The sequence below is a fragment of the Argiope bruennichi genome, chromosome 1 (genome assembly GCF_947563725.1).
Source record: "Argiope bruennichi chromosome 1, qqArgBrue1.1, whole genome shotgun sequence".
Classification (NCBI taxonomy): domain Eukaryota; kingdom Metazoa; phylum Arthropoda; class Arachnida; order Araneae; family Araneidae; genus Argiope; species Argiope bruennichi.
This window is the reverse complement of record NC_079151.1, coordinates 98,633,796-98,659,913: the sequence shown is the minus strand read 5'-3', so window position 1 is coordinate 98,659,913 and position 26,118 is coordinate 98,633,796. Positions and strand designations below refer to the sequence as shown.

The 26,118-nt window shown below is 27.7% G+C and overlaps 2 protein-coding genes across 3 annotated transcripts; one reads left to right on the top strand and one right to left on the bottom strand.

Annotated features, from left to right (window-relative positions):
• Positions 1 to 218: 218 nt before the first annotated feature.
• On the bottom strand, positions 219 to 9,078 carry LOC129980993 (RNA transcription, translation and transport factor protein-like). Its single transcript, XM_056091570.1, has 2 exons — positions 8,654 to 9,078; positions 219 to 690 (listed from the first exon to the last, which is right to left on the bottom strand). The coding sequence occupies exons 1-2, from the start codon at positions 8,996 to 8,998 to the stop codon at positions 295 to 297; spliced, it is 741 nt and encodes a 246-aa protein (XP_055947545.1). The 5' UTR covers positions 8,999 to 9,078; the 3' UTR covers positions 219 to 294.
• Positions 9,079 to 9,315: 237 nt separating this feature from the next.
• On the top strand, positions 9,316 to 22,672 carry LOC129981404 (ras-related protein Rab-31-like). 2 transcript variants are annotated; one of them, XM_056092240.1, is made up of 7 exons: positions 9,316 to 9,578; positions 11,809 to 11,898; positions 14,129 to 14,225; positions 15,204 to 15,273; positions 15,457 to 15,550; positions 17,265 to 17,420; positions 21,938 to 22,672. In XM_056092240.1, exons 2-7 carry the CDS (start codon positions 11,856 to 11,858, stop codon positions 22,111 to 22,113), a joined length of 636 nt encoding a protein of 211 aa, XP_055948215.1. In that variant the 5' UTR covers positions 9,316 to 9,578; positions 11,809 to 11,855; the 3' UTR covers positions 22,114 to 22,672. The 2 variants fall into 2 exon arrangements, with proteins under 2 accessions (XP_055948215.1, XP_055948222.1); XM_056092247.1 differs by lacking the exon at positions 11,809 to 11,898.
• Positions 22,673 to 26,118: the final 3,446 nt, after the last annotated feature.

The following is a 26,118-nucleotide window of genomic DNA, read 5'->3' as shown; positions in this document are numbered from 1 at the left end:
ACTTTCAGATTTTTTTTTTATATATATATTTATTTTGCTAAAATTTACTTTGCATTTTTGTGCCTTATAAAATTTTCCTCTTTGAAGCCTCTATAATAATCATAGCTATTTGCATTCATTACGTAAAATGCATATTTAAAGATGTACTTCAACAAAAGGTTTCAAATTTGAATTTTTATGTTAAAATAATTTCATTGAAAAATAGAACAGACACAGAATAATTAATAAGTTTTTATTGATAATATACAATAAACTTCTCAATTCACAGACTGAATCAAGAATACCGTTCATTTCTTATCTTCCAACTTTTCCCAGACGTGTATCTGTCTTGGGATTTGCAGTGATACTCTGCACAGAAACAATAATTTCATTAATTTTGGTCTGAAGATCACGTAAGTCATGAATGAAGCACAGTCTTAATATTTTGGCTGCTTTGTCCAAAACGGGATCATTAGTTTCAAAACCTAGAGGTGCGTCCATCATTGACGAAGATTTTCCTTTCTTTGCATTTTTTCTCTTTTCAAGAGCTTCCTTAGAGAAAGACTGTTGAATCACAGTACAGCAAGCACTCAGTGTTTCTAGGTGATCTGGATGAGGAGACACGCCAAGAACTTGTGCTAATGATTTAACATGTCCTTTAAACTCTGCACTTTCAAAATCCATATTATCTAATGGATTTTTTGCTTTCACCTAGAATGAATTCAAAATTATATCAAAAGGCGAGTTACAAATCTATTCAATTTTTTTTTCAGTAGCAAAAACATTTTGATTTAATATTTATACATATGCATCTGAGAAAGGGAACTTATTCCGAAAAATCTTTGATCAAGCTCTTTATTGCTACGATGTTCATGACCCATCATTCACTGTCAGAGGTTACTAAAAATTTCACTTGCATTCATTACTGCATAAACTACAACTTTGCATATATGAAAGAAAACATCTTTTTTTTTTTTTAAATCTAAGGATATAAGCAAACAAGCAGTAGTGGTCTTTCTACAGCTTTATCACATACTTTCTAATATCACCCCCTCCTCCCTCATATAAAATTGTGGACCTAGAGGAAGGCTGCAAATACCTTCCATAGCTTAAGCGAATATAGTTAAGAAATATAGACATTTGGCGCGAATTCAGCGTTTTTACTGAATCAATTATTAGAATTTGTATTTTGAACAGTTTATTTTCTCCTGACCAACTGTAATAAAAATTTCACACGTAACTACTGCTGCCGTCCCAAGATCGCATGCCAAATTTCATTGATTTAAGCCATTGCATTTAAATTCCTGCATAAATATAGACCGACAGATGGTGAAATTTTATCTGTGTAACTCATGAAGTGTTATAGTTATAGAGTTCATGTGTACTCGGGCAGTTAGACAGATTTCCTCTGAATGGATTTCATTTAAAATTTGATAGAAATCTACAAATTTGGTCTAAATTCCATATACCAAATTTTATTATTCTAGTTTAAAGCGTTTTTGAGTTACCGTGTTTCCAAACAGATAGATATTATACTATATATATATATATGTGTGTGTGTGTGTGTGTGTGTGTGTGTGTGTGTGTGTGTGTGTGTGTGTGTGTGTGTGTGTGTGTTTTTCAAACACTGGGAGGTCTGAAACTTGGGGATTCATCAACATCTCGACTTAATTTTTTGACGATTTCAATACTTACTAAATACTTCGTCTACGACAAAGTAAAAAGAGACCGAATTAACCCTTTGTGGTCGTATTAAATTTGGGCGTAAGTGTCGTGCTGGTCGGAATTAATTTCCACTGAGCGAGCAGTGAGCATAGTATGCAAGATTATGAAGGAAAAACACAATTCATTCATTCTTTTGTATGCACAATAATATGTTTTAATGCAATGTTTTATTGTAAAAATTATAATTTATAATTCGCCATCACGTGGTATCTTTCAAAACAGTCTCCAATGTGCAGGGCCCGACTTATCCTAATTGGGGCCTGGGACAAAAACATCTTTGGGGGTCCCCCTCTGCTTCATTACTTCAATAATGAAGAACCGAACTTTATGGAGGTATTTAAATTTTTCACCTCATTATAGATATATAACAAGAAAATTGACTAGAACCTAAAATATATAAATATATATATATAATATAAATATATATATAAAATATATATTTATATTATATATAAAATATATATATATAACCTATAAAGTATATAACCTATAAAGTATTAAACCTAAAATATATATATATAAAACCTATAAAGTGCCTTCCTCCCTCCAAAAGCCAGGCGAAATATCTTTAATAAATAAATAACGTAAAATAAACTTTCTATTCGATTTGGGGGCCCTCTCTAATGTGGGGGCTCGGGGCAATTGCCAGTATGCCCCTGCCTAAACCAGGCACTGCCAATGTGAAGTCCTGGTTTTCGATGACAAGTGCGGCAAAAATAATTCGCTTGGCGTCTTCCGCTCTTGATTTATCTGTTGGAACAGACAACACAATCTTTACTCTTGACAGTAATGTACAGCGTCTTACAGTCGCAATATATATAATCTGCCATTAAGTCTTTAATCTGTATCTAAGGACGATGGGCTTCCAGATCTAGAGGATGCCCCATCCCGAAAATCAGTTTCACAGTACATTAACTCTCTTTTTGCCATTTTGGAGTATTATTTTTGAAATATCTTAAAAAGCGAGAATGCCAAATCACACTAAAAACAATTTGTAAAATATTATTTCGAATTTTACCAAGTATCTCCAAAGAAGTCGATTTCTTTACGTACGAGATGCAACTGACTCGTTACGGCGTCTTGCAGGGCGAGTCAGAGTCGGCTCTATCAATATTAGGTTTCGTTATCACGAAGTGGTAGAAGCACCGTTTTGATTCGTGAATAAGTTCCTTAGCCGTTTCTGTTCTTTCATAAAAAGTGTAAACTGATGTATCTTACATGGAGATTTAGATACGACGAACACAATATAACTTTAGTATGTTTCTTTGCTGCGGTGGCTGAGAGCAGACATACGAGCGGAACGGTAAAAATGCTTTCGTGGCTAAGAGTAGATACACGACCGCAAAGGTCAGCTCATTAAAGAGTAAATTGTTCTTATTATGAGATGCTGTATAAATAGAATCTAGGAATCATGAAACTAATCCTGTCTATCTACCGATAAAATAAAAAGGACGTTAAATTAAGCGATTAAATCAAAATGAACATAAGTTAAACAAAAATAACTATAGAACATGAAGGTTAATTTTTTCTGATATTAAACAGAAAAAAAAATTATATCTACATTCTTAGATAATATAGAAACGAAAAAGCCAATCCCTCAATCTCAAATACTGTACAGTGAGATATTCTAATTCACAGTTCGTAATCTAGAAGGGAGGAATTCTTTCCCCTAACAACTTAGGTTAAACTTTTAATTTACAAAGAGGAAGTAAAACCATATTATCTGAAATCTATATTCCAAAAATAGCACCGAACGTTAAAAACAAAAAGTCGAACCGACCGACTACTTGCAGTCTGCTTGTCAACTATTTTAAGAGATAATGCCATTCATCATCGATGAATGCTTTGTGTTTTATTATTTTTGTAGAAGTATAAGAATTAAGTTACATGAGATTTTATTTCAATATGTACTTTAATTAAGGCATCATAAAAATTAATTACAGTTTTTTTTTTTTGAGAAAAAAGTATAAGTCAATCATTTGAACTTCAGTTTAAGTATATTCTATTAAATTGTACTGTAGCGGATTGTGATGAGCGAGGATAGAACCTGAGACCTTGCGGTTCGCAGCCCAGTAACATGACCACAGTACAAAAGCAATTGCTCGTGTAGCGTAGCTGTTAACTGGCTTGTGAGCTTTCATCACAATACCAATGTATAGTTACATTTTAATGAAGGAATTACTTTCAACCTCCATAAAATACTTAAATTTGCTCATGCATATTTACGATACTCGTACAAGATTTCCTTCATGACAGATAATAACGTGAATTTTGCGTCGATTTTTTTTTTTTTTTTTAATGTTAGACTTGCTAATGCCAAAGAATCAAGAATTAGTGCTTTTTAAAGTTGCATACAATAAAGAATTTGATGTGACACGGCTATTCAAAATGGCAGTTTGAAAAGTAATAAATAAAAATACTCGCAAAAAAAAAAAGGATGTTAAGGCGGCAAATAATGGAAACGTTTACTAAAAAACGTTTTTTTTTTTTTTTTTTTTTTTTTGTGGTTAGATGAATACATATCATTTCACAATATTGTCACTGAAAGTAAAGAAACTAGTTCACATTCGAGATCGAGTAGCGTGCAGAAACAAAAATGACGGCGAATTTATAACATCCTGTAAGCATTGAGTCAAATGAAATATCTGACGGTTGAAATGCACAACTGTAAAAGAACTGAACCATTTTTCTCCTCAAAAGGGTGCTGCTGCAAAAGGGGGGCGGGCGGAGGAAGTATTTTTCACGTCCCAATAAAGCTGTCTTTCGAAAGAAATTTTGATAATCGACAAAAACCTGTCAACACATCAATATAATGAATACTAGTCAATAATGTAATTAAAACGACAGAACAGTTGTGGAATCTTGGTGACGTCAATACAATAGGAATCATAGTAGAAATAAAATTGCAACCTTTAACCGATAAGACGCGACAGTATAAAAAAATGTTTTAAATCTATAAGAAACTAGAGAGCATTGACCATAATTGTGAAATGGTACAGGAATGGGACGGAACAAAATAAACACAAGCAGAGAATTTTTGATGAAAATTGCTCTGACTAAAGTTTATTTAATATAGAATTTGTGCTTATTCATACAGACAATTAGTCAATAGCTAAAAAAATAAATATTGCATGGGAAAGCGCTTCTCCGTTTTATACAAGAAACAGTCGTTCTGTCAAGATGATGTTGCCAAAGAAAGCGTGAATGTTATTAAAAGAAATGTCAAGAGGACCAAGAAGCATATAAGAACATTATTACCAATTTAAATCATACAAGTGACATGGAAATATCTCTAAAAATGTAGATATTGCATGAACGATAGCCAAATTTGTAATGCTGTAGCTGCATGTGCATTGACATAGATTTTTTATTAGTGTGAAGCCAAACATAGATGATAGATGGGGGGGGACTTAATTTATAAAAAAAAGTGGGCGAGTAATTTTTATTTTTTTTGGATGCAAATTTCATATAGTCTTGAAATAAAATCATGGCAATATAGGAGAGCTAAAAAAACGTTTTAGTGAAAGTTAGAATTGTTAGTAGACACATCTAAATATGAATAAACAACTCCGATTTTTTCCCTCTTAAACAAGAATAGAAAGTCAGCTGAAATACCAGATGTCAACACTGAATTTATTAAACACTTTCATTTTTTTTAAATGTTTTTATTTAACACGCATACTGCATCCACCCTACCCGATTGGGTACAAGGCCCATAGTTGGTCAGTAGGGTGAAGCATTGATAGTTGGTCAGTCTATCAATACTTCACCCAAAACAAAAATGGCAATTGTGTGGCACACTATCCAATTTACATTTCAGTTTGCCATCCTTACCTAATAATACAGTGATTTTGAGGGATTTGTCTTTCTATACTAAAATTAGAATATTAAATTGCCTAAATCTAAACTTCAGAATTATTCTGGTTCTTAGAGTTTCGAGTTTTGCTATAATTGTGCCAACTTATCTTAAAATTGGCAGAGTTTTCTACATGTGTTAAATAAAATAAATCTCTTTACTCTTTCAAATTGTATAATGAGGATATTGAATCGATAATTGATGGGTTAGGTAAAATTTTCAAAAAGACTATTGAAGCAACTTTATCTTCCAAGATTCCTCAGTGAAAATCTAAATAAAAATAAATTATAAAATCTCTTATAAAAAATTTGGTAAAAATCTAATGATTCCGTATAAGAATTTAATTCTATTTATTTAATTACAACCGGAATCTAACTAAATTTAACTCAAGATATTATAAATATGACATTTAGAGCACTAGGTCTAATAATTAGCTTTCATATAAACCTTACAACTTACTTTTTCTGGAAAAGATACCTAATAAACAATATGAATTTCACTGATATTGATCATTTTTTCCTCTGTAACCACAGTAATAACAAACAATGGTAGCTGATGATCAATTAATAAAATACCCCAGCCAAATAACCAAATTATGTAAACTGCTACAACTTTTAATAGCAACAAAAGGGGGTAAAACAATTCTAATAAATGAACAGCTCATTTCTATCAAAGAATAGCTGATGCCATTATTATATTCAGTAGAAAATATTTGGTTAAAATATAATTAATATAAAATATAAAGAATGATCCATAAATTTATTTCTTTCAAAGGTAAATCTAATAGTATATTAAAAATTCCCTAATATGATAATAGTAAGTTGTAACAAGTTATAAGTAGCAATATATTCAAAAGATAGAAATTATATTAATACTCTAATGCATCTCAAGTGCTTTAACAAATCCAAATTAAAATAAACACTAACAATAAAATATCTAATTTAACAGATCAAAGAAATTAGTATCAAAAGGATTTAAAAAAAAAGCCAAATCTTATTATTGTCTACTTAATTAATAATCAAGTAAAAGAGTTAGCTTTACAAATTAGTCCTACTTAACAATTTCCTTATTTGGAAAATAAGGGTAATAAAAAAGAATAAGAAGACTAAAAGGTGCAAAATCAAATTAAAAGAATAATATTTCATAGTAAAGGATATATATAAGGATTTATATAAAGATTTAAAAGTTAAAATCAATTTTGAGTCACACAAAAGAAGTCATTTCTTAACATTTTGATAAAATTTCTCAGATTTGCACTGAAGAATTTCAAGATCTTTTTATGTACATCCATATATACAATCGGATACAATTTTCTGCCCTGAGAAATCAATACCAATACTATATAAACTTCATAGTTAACTTTAATTCAAATAAGGTTTGACATTCTTTCTATCAGTAGTTAAATATACAATTCATAATCTATCCCTTCATAGAACATTTATGCCTTTGTTGAAAGGCTGGTATCCTATCTCTTTAGCTTTTTGTGAATCATTTAAATAATTAATAATATTCTAAAGCACAAAAATAATAATGGAATAAATGAATTCATTTTAGATTCTCAACACATTGATCATTTTGCATTTAAACATTACTAAAATTGATTTAATTTATATTAAGTAGGGACGCAAAATTCTTACAATGAAATGGGACTAGTAATTCTTAAATCAGGTACTAAAACTCATAGTATCAGGATCCTGAAAATCGTTCCATTTTCATATTTAGAATCACAAATACCAAGAATTACTTTAGATGATTTCTAATATTTTTATATCAGTTTTAATAGGTTTCATTTACAGCAGCTTATTAATTAATGAATTGTATATTTATACAATCCCTATTCACCAGTTTTTATTTGTTTTGAATTTGCTGAAATGTTTTATAATATTATAAAACCAACTGTTAAGTACATTTCTTAACAATGTGCCAAGATTGACACGCCTTGATACAGTTTTGATATAGATTCCCAATGACAATATTTTATGTTGGTTGATTTCTACATTTGGTGCATTGCATCTCTTGACTCAGATTTCATTTCAGCAACCCTCTCATGTGTTTTATTTAAATTTAATGTTTTGCTAAGCATTTAAAAAAAGTCATAAATACAAAATATTACCAATACAGATTTATACTAAAGCTATTCCCAAGCCTCTAATGCATTGCAATATTTAGTTACTAAAACTGAGAAACCCATAGAAGCACTGTGGCAGGCAGGTTATTAGAAATAAACAATGCATTCTTTTTTCCGTAGAAGTCAGTCCTTATATTATAAATATCCTACAGTGAATTTAATCACAAATATAAAGTTCATCACAAGATAAATATTTTAATGCATAATTTTTCTTCCTTATCTTCTTTCCAAGAGTTATTGTTTTAATTATAATCTCAACTAAAAATGTTGAGAAATACTTGACTGCTTAGTTTTAAAAAAAAACATTACTATACGAGCCATACAAGATTGAGTACACAGCAGCAAATGCCCCAAAAATTATAACTTTTTAAAGATGATAAGCAAGTTGTCAAAAATGTTAAATATTTTCCTCATTATATTTTGATAGTTTGATTAGAATTTCTTCGACTGATACCTAATTCTCCTATTTGATTCTAATTTGAGGGGGCGAGACGAAATTTATTTTGGAATATTCAAGTTAAATCAATAATTGTTAAAAGTATGATTACAAAATTATTCCACTAACAAATAATAAATACTTTATAAAATGTCTTATAATATAGGTAATAAAGGTTTTTATAAAAACAAAATTTTATGTCTAGATGTGGATCAGTGACATCAATATTGTAATATAGTGTCTGAGCCTTTATTTTTATTTAAAGTACAGCATTCATTGCGAATTATATTTTTAGGAACTACAAAATAAGATGACAACAGATGTCACAGAACAAAATATAAATTCATTATAACAACTAGTAGAAAGTATGCATAAATTTTTTTAGTTATTGAGGCAAAATAAAAACTCCATATGATTATACTTTTGTTATATATAATCATTGCCTTTTTTTTTCCTACTTCATACAAATGCATGACAGAAAATATTCAACGAGTAGACAAATGTAAAATAATATACACTGCTAAGTTACCTGTGGCACACTAGTAGCAGCTTGATTTACACTTTCTGCAGTAATGGTTTTGTATTTTTCAACATTATCACCATATTCTAATCGAACAGCCAAACCCAAAAGCCAATCAGCTACTTCTTCCCTATCAGAAAACGGACAAGAAACAGCATTAAGATACGTTTTAAATGCATCTTCCCAATCCGGCGATCCGATTTTACGTAGAGGAGCACGATCTTCTATGGGATATTGTCGAATAACTTGGTCTTCTAACCAAACTACCAATGAACGAAAATCCTCGTCACAAAAGACATTGAAGTCATCTATCTTCATGTAACCGAGTGCTTCTAATTTACGTTTATAAGACATTTTAAATTTATTTATAATGTGAAAAAGAAATTATTACGTTACAGACTGCAATTCCGAAAGTACAAATACAAAATAAAAGAATCGACGTGTTGCCATATAAGTTGCCGGCAGCTGTTATTTCGTATTATTTACTTTTTTATTGTGCTATTAACTTTTTTATTTAATAACAATTAAAATACATCCGAAGGATAGTAAATGTCAAATGAAAATTTCAAAATTATAAATGCAATGTTTATAATGATATTTTTTTTTCTTATTGTGTAAGTTTATCCACTATCAACATTTAGAATCTCTGCTAATCACAACTTTAACGAACAGAAAAAAGTATGAATAAAACTGTGAAGAGATAAATTTATTCAAAATAAATTTCATAGCAAGTTAATTTTTGTATGCAATTATTTATAAAATAATTAATTTTAACACCAATTATAGTAGATCATCTGAAATAAAAGTGAAAGTTAAATTTCCGTAATTCGATCATGTCAAACGTTTAGTTTTACTATCTTGTGGAAATTCCCTTTTAACTCCGTCATTCAAAGACTTATTGTTTGCTTTCATTTAGAGCATCATATGTTTCAGAGTAAGTAAAAAGTTTGCTTCGCTTTATAAAATAATAACACGAAATAATTTTTGTTTCAAAAATATCATTATTTACTGTAGTGATAGTTAAATAAAAGTTTAACATAAATTTATCTGAAATAAATTTTATTACTTGTTCATATTTACTGGAAAACGCATTATCTTATATGCTAAAATTTGTTGTTAAAAAGTTGCTTTCATGGCAAACCATTTTTTTACCCAGCTTATTATTGAAATTTTGTTTGATGTCATACTGTTCAGTTGATAAATTTATAATAATGAATAAAAATTACAATTTAGGAAGTCTGTATTTCATTGCTTTGTAATTAGCTTTTACTGTGAATCATTTTTCATTACCTTAATTTCCATGATGATAATGATTTTCAAATTCCTTATGAAATTTCTTATTTCCTTTGTACTTAGCAATACTGATTTTTCACAGTTTTAAATATTAATTCATCATACAGAGCTTATTACTTTTTTTGTAATTTATTTTTTTCTTGTGATTATTAGAATTATTTTGCTTATTACTCTGTTTTAGAAGCTAAAATTTTTCTTTCTTATGTAAAAAATGATTATATAAAAGAAAAGATAGAAAATGAGATAAATGTTTCAGTGGATTTCATTTTAAAGTGGTGGCAATATAAGCTGCAATTTTATTTTAAATTTTGTAAATTGCCTTGTTTTAGATTTCCATGTGTTTGAAAAAATTTACACATTAAAAAAAAATTAGAATTAAAATTTACACTTTTGGATACATTTCTATAAGCAAATCTCTTTTTTATGTTTAAATCAAATTTTATAATTAAATTCTTTTTAATTTTGAATTATGCTTATTTCACAATTAATAATATTTTAGTGCTAATGCTAATTGTGATAGGTTTAGTATCTGTTGATTTAAAATAGGTAATCTAAGTTCACATAATACAGTCATAAGTAATTTTTGTTATAGAACTATGGTACTATGTTATAGAATGAAATTGGCACGCTGTTTCAAGTATATTTTGCCTAATCAACACATATTAATCAAGCGTGTTTCACAAAGTAAATTTCAATATTCTTAATTGTTCTGTGGATTTTTTAAAATTAGAATTCTTTAAAGTTTACATTTATAAAATAGCCAATGGCAAAAGCTTTTATATATACAGGTACGAATGTATTTTTAATGGATATGTACTGTATTTCTCTGCATTATTAGTATTTTCTGTTAATTAATATTTGTTGTTATTTTGTTTAAGATATTTAAATATGAAAGATAGATTTTAAAAAGTTAGGTTTAGTGTCTGATGAACAAATAAAAGCTATAGTATTGCTGCTCTGTCTATAATTTTCCTTACTTTGGAAACTATTCAGTTATATCTAAACTTAACAAATGTTGTATTTCATTATTTTAACCATACTGTAGGGATCATTAGATGTCTATATATTTCATTTCTATTAATATTTATTAAAAGCTCATTCATTATTATAATTAGAATTGGTTAAAGCATTCATTGTTTCACCAGATTTTAAACAGTCGTGTTATACCACACCCATTTATCTTCCAGATGCAAAGGTGTAGACTAATCATTTTTTAATCATCTTTAAACCAATGCATATTCATGCCATTCCTTAAAGCATTGTTACCATAAGTTTCCACACTGATAAGATGGCTTGCTCTCATGTCATTCTTTTGATTAATCAAGAAAGGCATATACTCTTTATTATGTTTGAAACTAGACATTAACCTTAGATCGATTGCATATCAATATTATTTTCACAGTCACTGTCATTGCAACAAACTGACATTATAGTTCAGATTATGAAGCATCACTTGTTTCCAATGTATCAACTGAAGAAAATGAGAATTATTAACCAATATACCTATATATATATATATATATCTCAAATATTATATTTATATGCTATGTAAAATATAGTTATATATTTATATACTTAAATAAATATATATTTATATTAATATTTACATTGCACTGGCTACCAGGAGAATAATTAATAGGTTTTCCATAAGTTTATTTCTTTATAATTATGAAACTTTGCAAGTGTAAAAATTTCTGATACTATATCATTGTCACTTTCCATTGCAAACAATTTGATTACATCGTTTTAAAAATAAAAATCTCAGTTGCATGTGCTTGCAATAATGTCTGCTCTAAATAGACAATTATTCATGCTTTGATTTGCATTTGGTTTTTTAACAATTAGCTAATTTTGCATATTTTTGTTTACAGTTATATTTAGTTTGCATGTTTCAGTATGTTAAATTGAAAAATCATAAATGATTGTGCCTGAAGCAAAAGTCGTTATTCTTGGTGCCCAAGGTTAGTGCATTTTCTGTTCAATAAAGCTATGCATATAAACTTCTTTTTGTTTTTTCTTATTGATAATCATACCCTCCTATAAGATGTATAAATGTAACTTAGAAGTTTGTTTTTCAATGCAGATTAACTCACTTGGTAACTAAGAGACATAAGCAAAATAGTTAAAGTTAGAATCCATGAAGCTAAATTTAGCAATGTCAATTTATTTCATGATTATGAATAAAAATGTTATAAAATACTTTTGTGTATTTTACAAATCCAGATTATTATTATTTGTAGTTGCATCAAGTTTTAAAAAAATTTATCAAAGTTTGATTCAATTAAACATGTTGAGATTTAAAATAAATAAATAAAAGGCATAAAATAAGCATTCTTGACATTAAATATTGATATGATGTATGCTATTAATCCTGAATACATTGCACTAGTTAAGTTCAAAATTAACATTCTATTAAATTTATTCAAGTAATATATTTATTTCCTCCTCCCCAAGTGGGTGTTTTTTTTTTTTTTTTTTTTTTTTTTTTTTTTTTTTCATTTTAGTTTTACCAAAGTTATAGTTGCAATTTATAAAACAAAGCTCTTAGTTTTACAGTTCAGTTTTGTGAAAAAAAGAATTGAATTAAATAAGAAGTTTTGGTACCAGTATAAATGCTAGAAATTTAAATTTTGACAATGTAAGTGCATATTTACTAATAAAGCAAACTGGTAAGATATTATTACAATACTTTAAGTTTTTAACTATAGTTATTTGATTCTTAACAACGTCAATATTATTCTTTTTTAATTTTCTGTAAACATTTGTATATACATATAAACTGGATTTAACTTTTGAAAGTTAACTGTGAAAAATTCTTCAAAATTTTTTATTTGGACATTTATGTGGTGATCTTATATATTATATAACTAGTGTAGATGAGACACTTTAAAGAAGAAATAATAGAAGTATAGCAGTTATGTTTTTTATCACTTTGTTTTATTAACCCTTAACTGGGGACGTGCGCTCTGTGAGACCGCTAGCGATGGATTTTCTGTCATCTCTATTCTATTTTTAGCTCAATTGAATGGATTGACACTGTAGCTTCCTGTTTTGTGACCTTCAATACATGTGCACATTTTCAACCGATTTCAGCAGATGCTTTTTAAAATAATTCAGTTATCTCTTCGAGCGCAGTCTCTAAGACCGCATTTCCCTGTTAGTGTCCCAGTGATAAACAAGGCTTAGCAGATGGCGCTAAAACTTGGGCCCCAAAATATCCTCTAGTTTACTGATCCTATTATGAAGCTGTACTCCAGACACTTTTAAAAAAAGCATAAAGTGATTTTAGTGATAAGGATAATTATACAGAAGAGTTTTTTGATGAATGTTCGCATTCAACTAATTTTGATATATATGTTCAAACATAATTAATTTTTTTTAGTGATAATGTATTTTGAAAAATTTATGAAATATATTAATATACCAAGAGATATATATACAGAATTTATAGGTTGAGTTTTGGACTAGTTCTTTACCTGTATGTTTCAAATGCCCTAGAAAAGTGTGCTATGAGAATCACGCAAGCCGATAAAAAAGGGCCAATTTTACCCATTGTCATTTTTTTTATTTTTCATATAAATGTTGAATTTTACATTATATTGTCTTTGATATACCTTCATATACTGTAAAAATAAATATGATGTAAAAAGTAATATGCCTTTTCAAGATTATTATTTATTGTAACATGTAATTTGAGAATTAAATGTATCTTTCAATGCATTTACTTTTTTCAATCATAATATATTTTGAAAAATTTCTAAAACATATCTATATATCAAGAAAAATATCTGCAAAATATATTGGCAGTTTTTCATACTAATACATTCATTAAAAAAATGAATTTGAGTGTAAATTAAATGTGGTCTCGTAGACCACACCTCCCCAGTTAAGTCCTAAAATTTCACCTCCCCAGTTAAGGGTTAAAAAAAATTTCTCTTAATTTTTATTTCATTTATGTCTGCTGTTTTGTTTAGCACCTTACTAACTTCAAATAGCATCCTGGATTACATTTTATGATATGAAACTTACAGAACTGAAACTAGTGTATATAGTGAATGCCACTTACATTTATGATTTCATTTTGATGATTCATTGATTTCATTTCATTATGATCAAGTTTTTGTTATTCTGTCCGTAGTTAACAAAGTTGCTAAATTATATAATTGCAAAATACTTTTTTTTTTGTTTCAGGTGTGGGCAAAACAAGTGTCATTCATCGATATGTTGGGCAGATATTTGAACAACATACATCACCCACTATTGGTGCTTCCTTCTTTTCTATAAAAATGTAAGCTTATATGAGTACAACACTATTAAAAATCAGTTATTAGAAACAACTGTATATTGACATGCAATTCTAACATGTTTTTAGAAATTTTATATGGATTTTTTTTTTTAACTTCCAATTTTTTTTTTATCCCATTATGTGTAGAATTTGTAATTTTACTTGCAATTTAAAATTTTACTTATTCTTATTTGAAATATATCCAGTATTTAAGGTGTTTAAATATCTTTAATTCTTTCGTACAAGAGGTTGTGTATTACTTATTGATTGTTCTATGAAGAGTTTCTGTAAAGGACCATTGGAATACAACAATGGCTGATTAATATTTTCAAAGTTTGCTGGTGTTCTTTTTTCTTTTCATGTCAGTTACATGATAAGTATTATCCTTATTGAAATTAAATATGAATTGGATGCTGCTTGGGCCGATTTTACTAGTTTCCTCCCTAGGAAATTTTAAAATGTTTATGCTTATTTACTGCCTGAAAATCATTATGATATTTTCAAATCTTAATTCTGCTCAGAATCTTACGATGATAAGGGATTTTTTGACAGTATCTTTTAATTTCATTTTATGCTGATAAGTTTATAATCGAATTAGAAAAAAGCAATATAACTTATTCCAAATTTTAAAAAAAAAATTTAATTTATTACTCTATTTTAATTATTAGTGGAACTAGATTCAGAATAATGTTTTTTTCTTGTACTTCTTCCAATAATTCAATTCAATTGGTCAATTGTTAAATACTCCACATTTCCATGTTTACAAAGCCATTCTAATTTAATAAAAATAAGAAAATAAAAAAAATGGTTTTAAACCTGTTAATTATCTTGACTCTTTTTAAGATTATTGCTCTATAAGAAATTCCGAAATTACAATTATTATTTTTGTTAAATTTTAGTAATGCTTCCCATTTGAATACACTATCCATAGTTCTCTTTCCACAAGAAATACCTGTTGCTCTAATGGTTTATTTTTCATAGACGGATAGATGACAAGGATTTGGAGTTGCTGATTTGGGATACAGCTGGTCAAGAAAGATTTCGTTCAATGGTAAATATATTTTCCTTAAGTAGAAGTATTCAAAGCAGTTCAAAATTTTTGTTATAAATTTTTCACAGTAGATTTCTATTAAAAAATTAATTTTCTACTTTTTCAAAGATTATTCCTTAATAGTTGCAGAATATTAATTTAGCATATCTAATAAAATAAAAAATTATATTTTGTTTTTTTTAGGCTCCTATGTATTATAGAAATGCAAATGCTGCAATTTTAATGTATGATATAACTAGCTATTCGAGCTTTGAATCAATGAAAGAATGGGTTAATGGTAAGTAATCAGATAATACTTTAAATGTATATCAGTTTAAATTAATCATGATTTATAAGTTAAACCATGCTCTGTTTTAGAAGTATATATAATATAACATAGCAATTTTTTGTGCATAATACTAAATTGAATAATTTTTTCACAATGCTATATGATGATTATCAATTTGGATTATGTGATTCAACTATTAAGAATACATTTTGAAAGCTGCTCAATATTTAAAATTCAGTTCTTTCAAATTTTAATTGTTAATCTGTCTTTACTTATTAATATTTTAATGTATTAAATATATCTTTTTATCTTTTTAGTCATTTAATTTTTATTCCTCCTTTAGTTATAATTGAATTAAACTCCAGAAAAAATAAATTGGTTATCTCTCTCTCTTCTCTCTCTCTCTCTTTTATGGTTCTGTGGTTTATAAATTCAAAATACACTGTTAGGAAATTTATTATTAAAAATTTGATATATATATATAAAAATAATATATATATAATTATTTTTTAAAATAAGTTAATTTATATAACTTATATACTTTCTTCATAGATTTAATGTTTGAGAAAATGGACATCCTGAGAATTTGAACTATGCTTTTTTTATGACAATTTAATTAGAAAAAAAACCTGAATTTCTTAATTATCTGATATTTCACAATTATCTTGGGAAGTTTTAGTTCTGATACTATTGTATTGTGAACAGTGGTCATTAATGTCATTATTAAATTGTTAATGGAATCTTTTACAAAGTAAATAAAATTTTATATATTTAAAAAAAGATAATGTCTAATCTAATGTTTAATGGGGTTTTTTTGTTAATGCTAGCTAACTGATTTCACATTAAGGTAAGAATTAAATAGTTTATAAATCTTCTTTAATAAATAAATATTAGTTAGAAATTAATGCTAATATTCACAATATGTGTGCTGACATTTTTAAAATATCATTTTCCGTCCATTATGATCATATTTGCTCTAATCTGTAATACATGCCCCAATCTTTATTCCTCTTTATATACTTCCTTTAGTGTTACTTGTTTGTTGGTTTATGCATTTAGTTGTTTATAAAATTCATTAGGGGAAAATAATTACAACTATTTGACAGTCAATCCACAAAAGACCTATTAGGATTGACATTCATTTATAGTAATCAGGCTAATGAAAAGTGCTAAATTATGAGTGATAATTTTTGAATGAATTTTTTTTTTCTTATATTTCTAATTTTGCATTAGTTATTGATAATAGTAAATTACATAGTATAGAATAACTGCAAAATATTGGAAACCATAATATTGTAAATTTTGGTCTCTAAATTTTAAATTTCTGTACTTGTATAAATTGCTTTTTTGTTAAAAAATTTATTTTTTCACTTTTAAATTATTATTTTTTTAGTAAGCAGTTTGGATATTTCTGGACCTTATATTTGTTTTCTTGAAGGTCTTTCTCATGTTTGTTTTCATAAATTTTATTAAACTTATTTGTGTAAAAACTTCAAATTGTGATTTGTTTATTAAAAAAACAATGTGTACCTTTTTTTTAACTATTATTGCTTAGAATTATGAGATTAACATAAATATCTAATTAGCTACTATTCTCATTCTTTGTAACAATAATTCTTATTCAAATATTCCTATCCTCCTTCAGTTTTGATTTTAATTCATCAGTATTTTAATTGTCATTCATATTATATTTATGTTTGAATCAGTATATTATTTGTTTCAGAGCTTAAAATTCGTTTAGAAGAATCAATAATAATGTGTGTTGTTGGAAACAAGCTAGACAAAAATAAGATGCGTCAAGTTGGCTACAAGGAAGCGACTGAATTTGCTATTTCTATTGGTTCTCTTTATCATGAATGTTCTGCCCTAAATAGTGAAGGTATTTTATAAAAGAGAATTTTAGGATTTATTTATTTATATAATTTTGTTACTTAATGATTTGAACTAATATTTCATTGAAATAATGAATGATTTTTTATAATTTATGTTATAACCCTAATATATAATGCATTCCCAATGTTTATTGGTTTTTCATATTGTGCAAGGTACTTATGATAGATTTACCTTATTCTTTTTAAGCATTTCAAAAAGGTTAAATAATATTTTAATTAAAACTATATATGAATAAACAAACAATATAACTTAGCCATTCTCATGTGGTGTAATTTTTCAGATTTATTAGTGAATTTAAATAATGTTCTAAGTGCTGAAATGCCTCGATTGAGTAATCATAATATATGTTGGTCATTTTAAAGTTCTATACAACGATTTCAAAATTGCTAAAATTTGCATATTCAAGAAAAGAGAGTGAAATTTGCAAATGCTTTTATTTTCTGATCAGGGTGGTTGATCAGTGTTTCCAGTGATCAATGCTTGAAGTTTTTACTCCAAATACTCTGGCAAGAGCTATAGAGATGGAAGAGTGAAATCAATATCAGATACAAAAATGTAATGCAAAATAAATAACAATAAAATAATAATATAAATACAACAGTGAAAAAGTGTACATTTAAAAAAAGGTTAAACATAAGTGGAATTTAAGAAAAGTAAATAATCGCTATCATTTGAAAAAAAAAAAAAAAAAAGTTTTGAGATTTCAGATAAAGAATTAAAGACATTTGAAACCTATAAGCTACACAATTCCCACATCACTATCATAAAGGGGGGGGGATCCTTTAAATATACAAATAAAAGATCAGTTGTCACAATGTTAATAATAACATATTGTTTCTTATCCTAAATTGCATTAAAAAATAATAAAATTTAGATTTATAACTTGCAGCACCAATCTTAAATGAACAAACAGGGAAGTAGTTTCACCAGATATCTAAATGCCATTCTTGATTTTTTTTTTTTTTTTTTTTAAGGGAAACAACATGTAGATTATGAAAAACAAGTCATTGAGTTCATTTAAAACACTCACACACACACACACCCTTCAATAGAAACTTATTATTTTCAAGATTTTTTTATTAGTTTTCCCTTAGACAGATTACCAGAACTCTTAATGAACCATTTCTGTGATCTTAAAAACCTGTTCAACATCTTAATAACTTACTGGAAAAATCTGATCTCTTTATTATGTTCACAATAATTTTTTTCTACATAGGAGAAAATGTTAATTAAGCTATTAAAATGTATCCTATAAGGAACTAATTTTTCCTCTATTTGGCCAATCTATTTCTTTTGTTTGGAAGAACTAATATCTTAAAAGTAAACTTGATATAGTTCAGATATATTGGCCAATTTTCATCCACACGAAAAATTCATAATCTTTTTCTTTATTATTTACCTTTATCTCCATTTTCGTTGAGCTTTATTTTAATGTGCATTTACTTTTGTATTAATATTATTATTTATTTTATATTGCATTTTTGTCTCTGATTTATGTTACTTTTCCATCTCCATAGCTTTGGTCTGTTATAGCATTTGGTTTGAAGATAGTAATATTTCACTTAATTAACCAATTCTGTCTGCAGAAAATACTATAATTCTTTTTGTGATCCACGTTGATTTCATACCTTCATGAGCAAATCAATGCATTGTTTGTGAAATTTGCACTGTTTCCAACTTTATTAATGATTCTCAGTTTAATTCTACACCATTCTTCAAATTGCAGCATTTTGCGCATGCACTTCACATCTGTTCTTTATTCTCCTTCGCCTTTTTTTTCATATGTTTTTAAATACTTTTACTTTATTTGTTATGCTTTTTTACATTTTTATCTTTATATACATATATATAGGCAAAATGATAAACAAGCAAAAGATACATGATAAAAATAAAAATGTACATATATATATATTACACTGTGATCTTCTGTACTGAATATACATTTAAAAAAAAAACAGCATTTATAGCATGAGAATAGGATAAAAAAATAATTACAGAAAACAGCATTAGCTGGCAATCTATTGTACTATTTGATAAAATTACATATTATCTTCCATGTGCAACTATATTAGAATTGATGTAGATCCATTATTTTAACCATGATCTTGAAATTGACAGTGTATAAAATAGTAAAAGCTGTCATTGATCTAGATAAATAACATCTACTTTCTGGTATTTCATATAAAACATTGTTTGCCATTAGAAATGTACAGTGAATTCTTTTTTTTTTTTTTTTTTTTTGTAATTTACTTTATGTTCACCAGAAAAATATCCGCTAGAAAATTTTTTTGATTATGTGCTATGAAAGATTTTTGGCATAGTTATCTAATGAGCATATGTAGTAATGATATAGTACAATATAAGTTATATGCTGTTTTTGATTATACTGCACATGTGTGCTATAATTGTAAAATAAATTTAGGTATTAACTTATAGCGTAATATTTTTATTGTATGGTATAATATTTTTGCCCTGAAATTTGTAAAATAACAATATGAAGAGGGACTAAATCATATCTGTTTCTGAAAATGATAATTACTTTTCAGTTCTTAACAGAATTGGCTTTAGAACTTTAAGTATTGATGAATTATAAAATAAATATTGGAGGCTGTAGCTGCTGCACTAATTACTTGATCAGTAATTTCTGTTGAGAAATTTTTTAAAAGTATTCATTATATTCTTTTCTTATGATTGAAATAAACAAGGTTTAATAATAAAATGTAAAATTAAATTGTTTCATCAAGATATTAAATTAAAGCTCTTGATTTTTAAAAAAGTGGCTTTAAATATCAAATAATACTTTCACTCAGAATATTTCCTCTTTGAATACTTTTTCTGCTTTCAGGGGAAAAGTGTTTTACTTATTGGCAATTTTTATTGATAGAAATATTAGCCTCATTCAAAGAGTCAGTTTTCTGTTGTCAGAAAGAAGGGGGGGGGGAGATATTTGATGTGATATGTTTCTTGTCTTATTTCATAAAGTCATATCTGCATTCAGTAACTTCTGCATACAGGATAAAATCCATATTATAAAAAAAGATTTTATAAAATCTTGTTCTTCATATTTGAATTATTTGCTAATAAATTACTTATAATCTTCACACCTTCCTTTTTTTTTATGTCAAGGAAAGGGTTTAATGAATTATTTCCCTATGCATAGTCCAATACAATCTTTGAAATTAAAATAAATGATGAAATACCAAGTATCATATTGTTTTTTAATTGCCCTAGGGTTTGTTTTAATTGTCCTAAGTGTTGAAATTGTATAATTATATGTTCCTGCACTTAAGGTGTAGAAAGGTACTGATAAAGTAGTTGAAGTGATTTGATTGCATCTTAATATAAAGACACGAAATTCCAAAATCTCTATTTATAATAAAAACATATATGTGTCTCTTTATTGGCTCTCTATAGAGCATACTACAGTTGAATTTAGAATAATCAAATTTTGTATATTTTTCAGTGTGGAAATGGGCATTTCAGAATGTTTTTTTTTAATTCAATCAGATTTGTAATCAATTAAAAAATTACACAATACTCTTCCACAATAACTTCAAAAGTGTTAGAGCTAAAAAATTATTTTTACATCATGTTCAAATTCAAAAATTTATCTCTTCAGTTATTTTATTTGTTGAATAATTTTCTGCTTAATTTTGGCATTTTTTAAAAACTATTATAGTAATTAGTTATAATACTCTTCCTTATTGCAAAGACTTTTAAATCATTTTCATTTACTAATGTTTAATTTTGCATTTTCTTCCATCATTAAAAGTTAAAAAATAAAGGTCCTTTTTATTTTTTCATATTCTTTCACAATTCATTGAAAAATTATATTTTCTTATTTTTTTAACATCAAATTTTTTTTGTAAGTTATTAAAATTATATATCTGATATACTGAAACACTATACTTACTATTTTTAAAATATGTTTCACAATATGTTTGAACCCAGCTGGTCTGCTGTTAAACATTCTTATACAATGCAACTAAAATGCGATGAAATTTTAGAATAAGTGTGTGTGTTTGGCATGAGGAATTAGAAATTAAAGTTACATAACAACATGCACTTTAATCTCATGCATGTGACATCACAATTTAATGTCATTTTACTTGTCTCCATTTGAGAATGTACTTGTATCAAATAAGAAAAGGTGTAAAGCTTTTGAAATAGGATATCTTAGATATCTATCACAATTTAATATCTAAAATTATTTTATTTTGGGAACTTCAAATATTAAATTATGTAAAAGATATAATTTAAATTAAAGGTAATCACTATTGTGAGCAAAATATGGCTAGTTAGGAATTAAAAACAGAATATAATTTGTCTGTTGGTAAACTATTCATCAATTTCAATATGTAATGAAATAAGTTTGAGTGTATACAAAGAAATTGATGTGTATACATATTTACCCTTTGATAATTTTGCTTATCATTAAGAGATGGGTTTTATGTTTAATGGAATTGTCTTAACAGTGTAACAAAACCTGGATTTTTTTTTTAGGTGTCGAGGAAGTTTTCCTGGATATTGCACAAGAAATACTTAAACGAAATGCTAGACTACAGGAACGACATGATCGAGAAGCAGCTTTTCGTGAAGGAGAGGTTATTCGTGTATCAGCTTCAAACAAAAGTAATTTTGCAGAATCAACTGAGGAAAAGTCATTTCTTTGCTGCTAACCTCTCTCCATCATAAAAAATACTCTTACTTATGGAAAAGAGATATGAAAAACAAATAATTTCTTTGTAACTTGGGAAAACGTTATTTTACAATAATAAAAGAATGCAAATATAGTGGGGCAAAAAGTAATGATACTATAAGTAAGATCATTGTTTCATAGAATAGTTGGTGGGGGAAACTAGTCAATCAGTAGAAAAATTGGCAGGAATATTTTGTATCTCTTTTATTCTCGGTGCTAAAACATTGTGATTCCATGTTTGTTATTTCAACTAATTGTTACCCTTTGGGTTTGTAAAATCACTATTTTTTCATCTTGCTTTAATAATATATTTTTATAATTCAAATTTTTTGATGAAAAAATGAGCTTTATGTGTGCTTTTAAGGTGACATTTACAATTGTTATTTGTAATTAACTTGTACCAGTATTTTTGCACATTATGCATTTTCTGTTTTATTACCTATAAATACTTATGTATTTATGGAATTCAAAGCATAACATTTCATATACTCTGTATTCATTTTATCATTGTTTAATAAAATGGATTTTAATATCTTGCATATTTTATTATGTTATCTGAAATAAATCATGCACTTTCATAGAAAATGTTCTTCTTAAAATTTTAATGCATCATCTAAAAAGCTGTTGTATTTAATGTTAGGCCCAACATTATTACTTATAGTTCGTCCTTAGGATTTAAACTTTGTCTATGCCATTTTGCTTGGATGGTTGCATTTACTTTTCAAGGAAAGGAAGATGTGAAATACATCTTTGATGAATTAAGCTCCTCCTCCCCCTTTTTTTTTCAGTTTCTAAAAACCCAAGAATTGCCATACAGTTTTGGCAGTAACAAGTTTTTTTTATACAAATGTAAACAGATTTTTTTTATTATTAGATTTTTTTAAACTCCTAATTAATTTTAAAATTAGAAAGATTAGCTGATCAATGGCACCATTTTTATTTTCATGCATTGTTTTCTTTAAATTTAATAAATTTTCCAAAATTTATTTCAAATACAATTTAGTATTCTTGTTGTATAGAAATTAAAGCCAGTATAATTTAAAACCTAATATTTCACTTCATGATATTTCTCACTGTTAACAATAAGATGAAAGTATTGCTTTTTTATGGACAATTTCACAGAATACTTCCTTTTTTGCTTATATATATATATCATATAATACTTCAATAAGCCATATTGACTTTCATTGCATTGCTGAAATATTTCATCATATTTTCTTCAAAGTGATGCTTTTTTAAAAATAAGACAGCACACTTTTTTTTTTTTTTACTAATTAGTAAGTGTTTGTTTATAGATTAAAATTCACATTATGTGTGAAATCGTAGACCTGCAAGCAGGCAGGTGCATGAAAATGAGAAATAATTGGCACAAGACTTCTAAAAATAGTGCAAATTAGATACTATTAGAAAAGCTGAAGTTTCAAATGCTTTTCTCTACTGCTGTTCTCAAAACACTGATTAAGGTATGTTCTTACCATATCATTTAAATACAAATAAAAATCAAGCTCTTGAGATTGACTTTTATTCTACAAACCATATGGCAAAGTAGAATGTTATTTTCCCTACCTGATGTCACATACATAAATATCAAATGTAACTGACAGGCTGATTCAACCAGAAACTACCTAATTAGGATTATCAAGAATTTGAAATCTTGCAAATCTTATTAAGAAAATATTTTTAGAAGCATATTCTCAAAGTGCCCTGCTGATTGGGGAACAGGAAAAACTGGGAATAGTCAGATAATTTCAAGAGATTGGGAAAAATCAGGGAAATTTATTCTAATAATTTTCATTTTTTTTAATAATTATTATTCTAGTTAACAGGGGTGTTTGTGCTCCGGGGAAACCCCGGAATTCCGGGGATTTTGAACTTCGATACCCGGAAATTCCGGGGATCGTCGTTCAAAAGGAAGTAGGAATAATAATGAATTATTTATTTTGATCTGGGTAATTTTGTTTGCTTTGAAAGCAGAAAACGCAAGGTCAGTGTGTGTGGTGAAAACTTTTCCTTTCTTTCTCCAAAGGCAGTGATAATGCGTGAAAAGGGGGAAAAAACTTCTTTTTTGTTCTTTCCTTATTGCGAGTTATGACTCATTCCCCCGGTTCTCGGACATTCTCTTCTGGATTCTTTTCGGCAAGTAGGCGCGGCAGAAAAAAAAGGGAGAGACTTCGTTTGACCAGATGTGCGATCACGTGACCTGGGTTCAAAGGTCTTAATTTTGCAAAATTAATGGTTATTAATTTTGCAAAAAAAGTAATTCATTGAACTTTTATAATTAGGTCATTCAATACTTCATAATCGTAATTTTTCATTTCTCCCCCCCCCCTTCTCGAAACTCCAAAATGTCGGTAGTAAGTCCGTAAAAGTTTCCGGGGATTTTTTGGGGTCCCACAAACACCCCTGAGTTGATAAATAGCTGATCTTTTTTCATAAATGTATTGGAACATCATTGGGAACCAGTGACAATCTCATTTACCGGAGTCAGAAACAGTGGCCATCAGTGCTTTCTGTGCACGCTTTGCGATGAGGTATGTACATTTAAATTTTTGAGGGACTGGACTATTTTGTTTTGTGCAGGATCATAAGTGCCTTCAATTCTGAAATATGCACACTTATTTTATGATGTATCTTGCTTTTGCCGACTGATTTTGATATCACTTTGTTGATTACTTGGGTTATTATAATGGTTACTTAATGGTTAATAATACTTACTTGGGTTACTTAATCTTTTTTAATAAATTAACTCTTTCACTGCAATTTCTTACTTAATTTATCATATTACAATGATAATACCATAATATTATAATTTGTTGATTCATTGTTTTTAGCTCAAATTGCAACTTGAAGCATGGGTTATCATTCAAGCTCTTAATCAAAATAATTTAGAATCAATAAAGTTGGTTATATTAACATTTGAATTTGCAGTGAAGAAGAAAGGAAATAGAATTAATCACCATAATCAGTTTATTGCTTTTATAATTATTTCCTCTAAATTTTTTTTCAGAACGTCAGGTTGCGAAACATAAAATTATGGCATAATTAATAAAAATAGTTTTCTGCTTTGCATTCTGTGAAAAATATAACATAACCAAGGTTCAACTCACAATAATGCTGTGATTGTCAGCTTTAATTGTCCTATTATAGTTTTAAAAAATAACACTTTTATGTACGGAGTATATACAAAGAAAAAGTTGTTAAAAAGTTCTTATTTCAGGATTTTGATGAATCTTTATTCCTTTGTCCGAAAAACATCTTCATGATTTCTCCGAGTCTGAAAAACGTATTTTTGAAATTATGTCAGTCTGGCCTATGAGATGTTACCTCAAACAGACTTCAAGCTAGATGGATGAAATTTTGCATATAGTCTTTTTGTAGATTTCTATCAAATTTTGTACAGAATTCATTTACAGGAAGTTTGTCTGATTGAGAACACGATAACTACAAAATATAAAGAGCTAGATGGATAACATCTGGCCTGCTGATTTAGTGTTGAAAGGGTAAATAAATATAAAATCTGGAGCCAAATTCGTCTAGCAATCGAACGTCTGTCAGTCTGCACATTTTCATGCATATAAATGCTATACTCACAAAAGCAACGGTTTAGATAAATGAAATTTGGCTTATGGTCTTTTTAATAAAATTGTAGTTATGTGTCATATTTTAGTTTCATTGGTCGGAAAAACGTGAACAAAACACATACTCATTTTCTTCTTTATACTACGAAGCACAGAACGCTTATGTGCGGGATGCGGAACACCTGTAACTATCATGGGGAAACGGTGGCTTAAATGTTTTTTTAAGGCTTATGTAAGTTCTAGAGACGAATTCGGCTAGTTTCTTCTTCATACATCAAGTTATCAGTACTTCGAGTTGCAAAAGTATGTATTTCTTGTTGATAATATCCAGTTATTTTAAACTATATGTAAAATAGCCAGCATTTTAAACTAGGACTAATGAATTGTGAATAAATATACTAGAAATT

Excerpts from the sequence above, each read along its gene's own strand:
- LOC129980993 (XM_056091570.1), bottom strand. The coding sequence starts at position 8,998 with ATGTCTTATAAACGTAAATTAGAAGCACTCGGTTACATGAAGATAGAT. Across the intron at positions 691-8,653 it reads CTGCTACTAGTGTGCCACAG|GTGAAAGCAAAAAATCCATT; the intron begins GTAACTTAGCAG and ends AATTCATTCTAG.
- LOC129981404 (XM_056092240.1), top strand. The coding sequence starts at position 11,856 with ATGATTGTGCCTGAAGCAAAAGTCGTTATTCTTGGTGCCCAAG. Across the intron at positions 15,551-17,264 it reads AATGAAAGAATGGGTTAATG|AGCTTAAAATTCGTTTAGAA; the intron begins GTAAGTAATCAG and ends TATTTGTTTCAG. Across the intron at positions 17,421-21,937 it reads TTCTGCCCTAAATAGTGAAG|GTGTCGAGGAAGTTTTCCTG; the intron begins GTATTTTATAAA and ends TTTTTTTTTTAG.